This window comes from Scophthalmus maximus, chromosome 9 (genome assembly GCF_022379125.1).
Source record: "Scophthalmus maximus strain ysfricsl-2021 chromosome 9, ASM2237912v1, whole genome shotgun sequence".
Classification (NCBI taxonomy): Eukaryota; Metazoa; Chordata; class Actinopteri; order Pleuronectiformes; family Scophthalmidae; genus Scophthalmus; species Scophthalmus maximus.
The window spans coordinates 18,812,456-18,823,119 of NC_061523.1; the positions used below are offsets into that span (position 1 = coordinate 18,812,456).

A 10,664-nucleotide genomic window follows, 5' to 3' on the forward strand; every position below is an offset into this window, starting at 1 on the left:
CAAGCCTGTAATGAGCCCCGTGTGTCTCGGTTAAAGCGCTCTGACGGATCGCTGTGAATTAGTGGCCGTACTCGCAAGTGATTTCACATGTTATAATACGGGACATGCGAAAAACCAGGGTCCTTGATGTGCAGCTCAAGCGGCTGTAGTCCGTAAATCACGGGCTCCACTCTGTCCATAGGCAATTTTCAAAGTAAGAAAACATTAAAGACTTATTAACTTTTAGTGGACTTTCGATGCGGGTCAAGAAATGGAAATAGACTAAACAGCCAATAAAAGCATGAGCCCCCTCTTTGGCGTAAGTCGTGACAAAAGCAGCCCTTAAATCAGATGTGAACAAGTCCGCCTTGTTCGTAACGCAGCCTGTCCAGAGAGTCCACATCCAGCACGCTTGTACGTTCGCTGCACACAGTCCGGCGACTTTATTTCCATCAATAATTTCTCCTCCGCGGCTGATGACCTCCGAGCCCCCAGAGCAGGCTGGTTTTCATTAAGCGTGCTGTGCACCACAAGTGAGACCTGCAGGGCTTTTCTGACGCCGTGATGGATACTCTGAAAAAAATCACACCATCCAGGTTTTCCACACTGCCCACATTGTGTTGGACAGAGAAAGGAATTCTAACGTCGCCTCGCATTATATCAAACGCTCTCGTGCTTCTCAATATGAGGCCGCTGCTTTCTTTTTTTTTTCTCAACATACAATTTTTTCGTTTCTGGCAAATCCAGTGAGAGAACATTGTCTGTTACCACCAAGAAATGACCCAAGCACTGTCTCATGACATTTCTTTCAAACATTTAGGGGGGGGAAAGGAAAAAAATCCTTGGTTTAAACATGTAGGTGCTGCTCTGTGTCGTGCCAGTGCCACGTTCGACTATATATTGTTGTTGGCTGCACCAGCGGGGTGGTGGTGTGATTGGTGTCACGGTGCTTCAGCCAATGGGCCTGGGCTCAATTCCCCTCGACAGCCAGAATCCACCCTGCCGAGGTGCCCTTCAGCGCGATATGCAGCTCCTACCGACGGGAGAGATTCAGTTCGGACCGACGTCGGCCCTACGTGAAGCAACGCAGCCATGTCTGGACTCGCGCTTTTCTTTTTCTATGTAATCACAATACAGTGGGAGGGAATTTAGAACAACGTGTGGCTGGAGAATACGTCCTCCCTTTCCCTTGTCTGGAACTGGTTTGATATAAAAGTGCTATTGAAACTTATAAACAATAAATAAACATCACAATCATGACATCAAATAAAAAAAATATGGAAAAGGATCAAAATAAAGGGCATTTTTCTGTGCACAACTGCACGCAAGACAAAACAGAAAAACAAATAATGTTTTATTTTTGTCTCATTTCTGGAAGGAACTGAAACAAAAAGTTCCCTCTTTCAACGCCGAGTGGTGACGAATGCTTCAAGTTTCTTTTGAATTCATATAACTGTCCGTATAAACAGTACACATACTTGGTGCTGTCAAAAAACTTGTGGAAGTCTGAAAGCTGTGATAACAGTTAACAGTGACACAGTATCACAATATCTCAATGGTACCTTGGCATTAATCTTTCGGACCGAATGAGTGTGTGGAATAGAAACCTTCACAGGTTTTGTTATTGCTGAAAATATTTGCTTCACTCATCAAATATTGTTTTGGTGATTTTTATGTCCACTTCAGGCAAATGTAGCGTTTTATTTCTTCTTCTCTGGACTGAGGACGTTGACACGTCTTTGAATTCCCTTTGGATAAGGTGACAAATGCGCTGCCATCGAGCTACGAAATAAACGCTTGTCTCCATTCCTGAAAAGTTGACATTGCGGAGGTTCACTGGTGATATGAACAACTCACTTTGTTTCCCCACAGACACCTGGTGGAAAAATTCATATTCCCGAGCTTTTTTTTGTTCTTCGGAAAGAGACAGAATGGACAGAACTCATATTTTCAACACATTTCAACAGTTTGACTGATCGTCCCTGTGGAGAAACGAACGCCGGCAGCGGTCACTCATGGATGTGAATAAACACAGACTGCTGCTGTGTAACACGCCGTCTTCACACACTATTGTTTCCCCACTGAGGCCCGGACAAGAGACTCATTTTCAAGGCTCCACGCTGGATGAGTTTTTCCAGTCAAATGCCGACTGAGAGTTCCACTCTGTCGCACGTGAAATGGGACATCATTTGAGGTACGGGTCAACATGGAATTATCATACTTCCACAAATCCAGAAAGGATATGTCCTCTGTAATTAGCAATAATACGCAATTCATTTTGGCTACGACCTTCTCTTTTTTCGCCACAGAGGCACTTAGTTAATCCCAGAGCCAAACTTCCCCACCTCAAAAAAAAAAATGCCACAGTGGAACGTCTGCGTCCACATTCACACGTTCCAGTGTCTCAACGCGCTGCAGCATCTTCTTAAGTAGTCTTTTGAAAAGCCTCAAAGTGTCATCTTTGGATAAATGCTCTTCAGTGGGCTGTAATGAATAGCACTTAAAAAACTGAATGGCTCTCGTATCAGGTTTTGCACCAAAAGTATTCTGGGGAACAATGCGGGAGGATTCACAAAGCGAGAGAGAAAAGAGAGACGCAGAGTTGAGTAATGGCCTTGTAATCTGCCTCCCTCCTTATTTTTTCACGGGGCTTATTCAACTCTTATATGTATATTTATCTTCCAACAGATGCGGTAAGTAGTGACACCCAACTGTGGTTCCCACCCAGTCACCGTCTCTTTGTTGGACCGGCACAGGCTGGATTCAGGTGCTGAGAGAAGGGTAAGTGCTCAGGTGTTGGTCCCTCTCTGTCATTTTTACATGATGATATCATTGTGTTTCCTCCTGACGGAGCGGATCCTTTATCAAACACACGATCTGCAGGCCGGCGAGTCAGAGGAGTTCTCAATTATCATCTCTTTCACGGCCAAGTTCATTCATCACCTGCTCCTCAGGAAAGAGGCGACCTCTGACCTCTCTTATATATATATATATATGTATAAATGTGCACACATGTAGCATGTCTGCCAGTACCACAGTATCTCAGTACGACTGCGCTCAGATTTTAGGAGATTTAAAAACATTTTTAATAGGGATGGATATTAACTCCTAAATCATTTTTGGAACTGACAGAAATGTGTCCATAGAAGCAAGTTGACATCAAAATGCCAAACGTGAAGCAAATGTTCATGCCGCGTTCGTTACTCGCACGGGTGAACTCTGCTTTGGGCGCAGACGTCAGTGACATCGGGAGAATCCCATCGCTATTTGGCTTTTCGCGACTAGTATTTCAACTCGTCTTTGGTGGGAACACGTCATTAGACTTAGATTAGGTAAAAAGCAAAATTGTCTGTTTCGTTTATAAAAAACGTTCTTGGAGCTGCTTGCGTTTGGAAAATATCTCACATGAGAACTTCAGCTTCTTTTGTTGAATGAAAAAACAAGTTTCACAGGGACACGTTTAAATTCCTCAGAGTAAGGTATCGACAGAAGTACTATTTTGGTACTAGGGGAGTAATAGTACACAGATTGGTACCAGAACGCTGTTTAAGCTTGTTTGGTTCAGTGTATCGAGAGATCCTCTCATCGACAACAGCACGATCTCTGTATCAATGCGGCTATAATTTCTAAATACAGCAAAAATAAACGTCTATCCTCTCCTCACTTTTAGAAATCTCTTTCCATTGCTGTTGACTCAACATACCGGATTTTCAGTGAACTATTCCTTTTACCAGGGGATACCAAGCAACAGTCTGTCACTGTAGGGCATTTTTTATTTTTTTGTATTTTTGTAATGCCCCCATCGAAAGCTCAAACACCACCTGTTGTGTGTTTTTACATTGAAAGAATATCTCATCCCCTGAGCGGAGCCTCTTGTTCTGTTATTCCTCTCAATGCTCCGCTCCCCTCCGCATCTAAAATCTGATACAAGAGCCGTTCAGTTTTTTAAGTGCTATTCATTACAGCCCACTGGAAATAGAAATCACCCATGGCCCGTGAAGAGAGAGAGAGAGACTTTAAGGTTCTCTGTCCCCATGCCTCTTTTTCAGAATCTGTGTGCTTTTGCTGGCACCGGTCTTCTCAACCAAGACCAACCGACTATAAATATGACCCCTCTGAATGCCCACATCCTCTGCCCCGAAAATAAATCACGTGCCGTTCAGCCTGAGCGGACGCACGGCACCTACCGGGACAGTCCTGTCTGTCTCCACGAGCTGCAGTCTGTGAGCGAGTCACACACACACACACACACACACACACTTAGGGACACCCACAGACAACAGACGAGGGCAAAACGTCTCAAGTGGCCTGGGAACTAAAGCGCTGCTGGCTCACCCCGGAGCTCTGAATCACTGGATGCCAGCTCCGGACCCAGTACAGGCGCTTCCTCGCTTTGCCTGTCACTCCTCTCGCTGCTGGCTCGCCTGGTGCACTGACGCAGAGAATAGGAGCCAGTGTCGGGACCGGGGGGGGTGGTACGGGGGGGGGGGGGGGGGGGGGGGGACTGGAGCTCATCAGAGGGGTTGACCAAGTCCTGCCTACTCCCTCAGCGCTGTGGGTCTGGCACTCTGCACAGGTGGAAAACGGAAAAGAGTGAGTGGGTAATCACGAGGGTGTTGGCTCCGTTCTGCCCACACACACCAAAAAGAAAAAGAAAAAGCGCAGCCCACAACTATGGCCCTCTTACCAGCTTGTCATGTGTGGGTTTTTGAGACTGTCATCGCAGAGTTTCTGCAATGAGAAACACAGACGAGGACGAAAAGGAAAGAAAGACTTGTTCCCACTGAAGTGAATAGTCTCCGCTCAGGCAGAGACGCTCAGGGACGAGACGTGTTTTGGTTTTCATGATGGAGCCAAACTTATTCTGAGACTACAAAGTACTGAGCAAATTTAATGTGTCACAGCGGTTCACAAAATATCAACAAATACATCGCACAGCTTGTCTGTTTACTCCTGCGTCTTCGCTGGTGTACTGTATGTACCCAGATGGAGAGTGAGCAAACAGCAGAACTGACTAACACACACACACACACACACACACACGATGATTCACGTTGGTGCTGCCAAAGAACCAGGTAGACAAATTCATTTTGATGCAAATCACCCTTGACTTCTACTAATCTGTCAAAAGCCTCGCCCTTCTCAGGCATTATCCACACTGCGATATTCTTTCCTTCCGTCTTTTGGGGGGAGCATCGCTGTGTGTGTGTGTGTGTGTGTGTGTGTGTGTGTCTGTGTGTGTGTGTGTGTGTGTGTGTGTGTGTGTGTGTGTGTGCGGCGCCCAAGCTGGAAACGGGCCTGCAGTTGTTTTCTTTGCAAAAACACCTGTCTAAACAGCAGCAGAGCCAAGGGCAAGTCTCGCCTGTCAGCGTCGGTGACAGCTCCTGACAAAAATTCAGCAGAGACGACTCCTAAGACGTCCACTCAAGCGAAACAATGCACGTGTGCTGGAATGACCCCACCTGGGCCGCCTCGCCCGCCATTAGGGCCTCGCCGTCGTCCGCAGCAGCTCTGCAGCGGACAGGCGGTGACATTCAACGACACCTGGGAGAAGGTAAAAGATGTTCCAGTAAAGATACGGTCTTCTTCTTGTTGCGTCACCGGCGGTTTTGAATGCACCTAATCCTCCTTAATACGCCGGCGGTTTCAGTGACATCGACTCAGCCCCAAAAAAGAAAAAGACCCAAAACCAGAACCCTCTTACAGCTGTGTGACAGCGACAAAAGGCTGGATTATTTGAAGTGATTAATTAATACAGCTTACATCCATTTATAAAGCCGTTTGTATCATCTGTCCAGAGTGGATTTAGGGGCTATTTCAGGGGAGATTTACTGAACAAAGACCAGGTGGCTCATTAGCTACTAGAGACTTAGTCTGTATGGAGACGGATCTCTGGGGCTGGTCGGGTTTCAGTCTTATGCTTGAATTTCACCACGCGGATGCTTAATCTGTAATGCCCTCATCAGCTACAGTCCAGTTCCCATCATCTGCTGCTCATATGAGCACCACCTCCGGGGCCTGTTCCTCGTGGTTTACGTTATCATCACGCAGTGAAAAATTGCAAGGCCGCCGAGGTCCAAATGTGGCAACAGGCTCACAAAGGCTGAGTAATGAGAAACCCCCCCGCACATTCACACAGCTCGTATTTTTTTGTAAGACTATACTAGTCAAACTCATTTGCTAAGTCAGGATCATCTGCACGGCTCGCCAAATTAAATTTTAAAAGCGCATAGAAGGAAATTATAACTTCACACACACCAGGGGGACATTTCAACAGTCCAAAGTCACACGTGCAGGTAAACTGCACAAAGATATGCAGTTTACTTGCACGTGTGATGAAGCATCAACTCTCCATAGTTGAGAAGCTAGAAAAGTGAAATTTTTCACATCTTTGTTTTAAAACAAAATGCTTTATGGATTATTTTTTCCAGCTCTAATGCAGTTCAATACAAGTATAAAAGTATGAGGGGAAATGTTCCCTAATGATAAAATTAACTTAATGTAGCAAATGAGCAGCAGACAGTAGATGGTTGGATCAAATAAATCGCAATGATTCATTTATTGAGGTTGAAGTTGTTGTTTTTTTAACCTGCACATTTGTGACACGATGAGTACTGTACTACTTCTGTTGGTGTTTGATTAGACATAACAGCTCTCCCTTTATAAGAAAAAACCTGTCTTGTAGTGTTGGATATACTACCTGTTGTTCCCGGGTTAAAGAAAAAGTCCACTGAAAAGCAAACATTCATTTCATTTAAGTTTGTACTGTGACAAAGTTTGTCAGTTTGCAGCTTGTTGGCTTCACAACAGTGAATGTTTCTGTCTGTAACTCCAAAAGAAAGCATTGAAACCCTCCTGATGATATTTTATAGATAATATCACTGCCTACAATATATGTAAAACTTCTGTAAGTAAAATTTTTAATTCTTTAATTCCCTCTGAGGCCTATTTTGAAGAAACAAACTTCAGTAGTCTAAAATACTTTTTCAGACTTTTCAAAACCAGCTGATATATATATATTTATACATAAAATGAATTACTCCACAAAGATGATCACAAACTCAGTATGTATCCACAGATGCACAACACATCACTTTTCCAAGTAGCATTTTTATTCAGAAACACAAAACTGTGTTGCTGTATAACATCAACTGTACGTTCATAAGGTTTTTGAAGCGTAAATTTTGTTTATATGATCAGAAATTACAGTGTGTTGTTATGATTTCTAATCTCTGAAACGGAGCAGAGGTTGATTTTACCGTACACAGCGCGGACACATCAGACACCACATTAAATCCCATAATGCCGTCACGTGGACGCTATTTTGACAAAACAGGTTTAAACGTACAACACCTGAGGCGTCTCTAGCGATACACAACTGTAAAACAAGCTAATGAAATGTGGTGAAAATGAAGATCCAGTTCAACATTTTATGCGTCATATGCGCCACTCTTCAATGCAAACCTCTGTTCTATAACGGACAGTTGAGTAAGGCTACGTAGAGACCTATAAATAAAATGTTGTACATTTCACTTCAGCTCATGCTCAGCTCGACCCTCAGGTACTTCCTGAGTCATGCTCCTCTTGCTCTGTCAACACGCCTGAAGTGATCTGCAGCAGTAAAGACTGACACACTCAATTTTCAAAATGCAACGTTGACCCTACAAAAAAGACTTCTAGAGAATGGACGTTCTGTTTGAGCAAAGCAAAGGATTTACAGAAAATAATCTAAAAGAATAAAGTTTACAAAATATAAATGATGTAAGATTGTAAAATTGAAATGTTTCCATAACGGAACATGTATCACAGCACTGCTAGTCCTATTTACCTCTCTGTGTGACTGAAGAGCACCACAAAAAAAAAAATTTCTCAAAAATGTATGAGAGAGCATTTGGTTTTGTCCCATTAATTCTTACCAGGATTTCATTTTACAGTCGTCGGGACAGAGACACATTAAATGATGGGATCTTAAGAAATATCTAATATCTAATCATTGAAACATGCTCCTGTTACCAACGGCAGAGGTAATATATGTATATAAAAATATTCTAAATTATCAGAATAACTCATTATACAAGTTTCTTCCTCTTTTAAACAATCAGCTTCATACTAACACATAAATCAAGTATCTGCTAAAAGAGTTTTTTGTTTTTTTTTTAATTTTAAAAAATACATCACAGAAATAAAATTATAGCTGCGTGTAAACCTGGAAAAAAATAATGAGGTCCTGTTTCCTTTGTTAGTGAACGGTCCTAGAAATCATTCCTGCTAAATATCTGAACAACAGGCGAAGGCCTCGAAACCACACAGTCTGTTCCTCATCTCACCCGAACAACTGGCACACGGTAATGCAGGGAACACACATCTGATCCACACACTCCGAAAATCCTGCAATAAGGAATACTGGCTGAAGTGTGTGTGTGTGTGTGTGTGTGTGTGTGTGTGTGTGTGTGTGTGTGTGTGTGTGTGTGTGTGTGTGTGTGTGTGTGTGTGTGTGTGTGTGTGTGTGTGTGCGTGCGTGCGTGTGTTGGGGGGTGTCACTGCACCACACACATGGAGCTGCGCGGCGGGTTGACTGTCCTGGCCACGGTGTCCTGACTGTAGTTCACAATGTCTGCCTTCACCACGCGCTGAAAAGATGCAAACACACACACACAGAATTTTAAAAAAGCATGAAGAAAGAGTCAAATCATGAAAGGTTGAAATGCACAAGAATTTTCACAATCACATAATTCAAAAGATGCTTCAGTGACTCCACGCAGGTTGCAGCTAAAGAGAAGCCCACCACATTTACTAAAACTTCTAGAGACTGAGAAATTACCTGTTCATGACACACTGCACACTACAACATAGATAATCAAAGACAAAATATATACTTTTAAAGCAGCACTTCAGGAATAGACATTTTTGGAAAAGCAGCCAGTTAGCTTAGCTTAGCACAAAGACTGAAAACGGGGGAACACAGCGAACCATAACCCTGGATCAAGTGGTAAATGGACTGTATTTATATAGCGCTTTTCTAGTCATATAGACCACTCAAAGCGCTTTACAGGAAAGTCACATTCACCCATTCACACACATTCATACAGCGCTGCTATTTACCACGCATTTTTCTGTCACATTCATACTCATTCATGCACTGTCGGAAGAGCCGTCAGAGGCAAGTTAGGGTTAAGTGTCTTGCCCAAGGACACAACGGCATGTGTACTTGGGATCGAACCGCCAACCTTCGGGTTGGTGGACAATCGGCTCTACGTCCGAGTCAGCCCCAAGTGTTAGAATCTGTTTTCTACAGATGTTACTGTTCATTCAATTCCTGCCTGGAGTATTTAAAATGTATCTGCTGAGCGAAGGGTGCAGTGTGTGTCTGTATCTGGTGGATTAGTCCAGTGTTTACTGCAGAATATCACCACGAATGAAATTCTTTTGTTTCTTCACAATAAAGGCATCACACCAGATCGCTTGAGGGGAGCTTTTAAAAGAAAAACAGACAAACAAAGCTGAAAGTACAGAAGGCAACGAAACTCAAATTCTAAACCACAGTGATGCAGGTAGAAGCGACAGACGTAAGGACTCTGAAAAGTGCTTTGAGATCACGTATGCTGTGATTTGACGCTATGCTAATAAAATTGATTCATTAGGCAGTTTGGCAAAAATACTGTAAACTCTAATAGATGATGTAACAACAGGGGTAGTGTGTGTGTGTGTGTGTGTGTGTGTGTGTGTGTGTGTTCTATTAGTCTGTTGGGTTCTAGAGCTCTAATCTGAAGGAATTAAACACATCCACTACCATGATTCCACATGTGGCTGTTACTACAAAACTACTGTTTCTGCTGTGTATAATATATATATACATGTATAAATATATAACTGTGCAGACATACTTCCAGCTATTGGACAGAACATATTTTGCTTTGCTGGTTGTTCTCTTGACTAATTGGACCTTCATCCTGTGGGTAGTTCACCAGCTCAGCCTTCACGATCCTCTGAGCAGGTTCAACACATCACAGAGGTGGACGGATGGAAAAAACCAAGGCATGGGAGAGGAGGATGAGGATGAGGATGAAGAAGAATGAAGACCAAAGCCAGACAGAGCAATGGGCAATCGGAAGAAACAGGTGAGGAGCAGGTTTGGGAGTGAGAGAAATAAGATGAGAAAAATAAATGTAAGAAAAAATGAAGTATGGCATCAAATGACACAACCAGCTCACACTAAATGATAAAATATGACTGCAGCAAGAATCAGACTCACTTCAATTTCACAAAACACTTGAAATTAAGGCTGCTACTAATGATTATTTACATTATGGATTAGTCTGTCTATATTTTTGGTTTTTAGTCAGGAAGACTCAAGCAACTCCCCTGTGGAACACGTCAAGATCTTTTTTTAAATATTTAGCTGTCAGGAAAACTGGCATTGAAAGATTTTGCCAGAGAGGTAGCGATTATTTCAAACAAGAGCTAAAGGTAAACAAATATATAAAATACATTTGACCTTAGCAATAAGAACATTGTGGTCAGTGACAGTAAAACATAGTTTCCTGTCATCCATTGATCAGACGTGTATCAATACATTTCAGGTCTAAAACCACGGAGTAATTATCTGGTTTCTAAAATGTCAATTACCTGTTTCCTTGACCCCCTCAAGACATCTTTAAATTGCTAGTTTTGTCCTACTAGCACTC

General features: G+C 43.0%; 1 protein-coding gene and 1 long non-coding RNA gene across 7 annotated transcripts in view; one reads left to right on the plus strand and one right to left on the minus strand.

The window, feature by feature from the left end:
- The window catches only part of LOC118319310, a 128,532-nt gene extending 118,459 nt beyond the window's left edge, over window positions 1-10,073 (plus strand). For 2 of the 3 annotated variants that reach the window (XR_007031450.1, XR_004795946.2), the window contains 2 exons: window positions 2,668-2,760; window positions 9,940-10,073. This is a non-coding gene — a long non-coding RNA (uncharacterized LOC118319310). The remainder of the gene's footprint in view (window positions 1-2,667; window positions 2,761-9,939) is intronic. The other variant, XR_004795947.2, reaches the window with a different exon arrangement.
- Window positions 7,074-10,664, minus strand: part of rab28 (RAB28, member RAS oncogene family) — a 28,457-nt gene continuing 24,866 nt past the window's right edge. Inside the window, exons 7-8 of one of the 4 annotated variants that reach the window (XR_007031449.1) lie at window positions 8,454-8,609; window positions 7,074-8,395 (exon numbers count right to left, since the gene is read on the minus strand). Coding sequence is in view for 3 of the 4 variants with exons in the window: in XM_035649596.2 (XP_035505489.1) it covers window positions 9,870-9,965 (96 nt within the window). In the remaining variant the exon portion in view is untranslated. Of the gene's footprint in view, window positions 8,610-9,863; window positions 9,966-10,664 lie in introns of all 4 variants that reach the window. The other 3 variants (XM_035649596.2, XM_047334405.1, XM_047334404.1) reach the window with 3 other exon arrangements.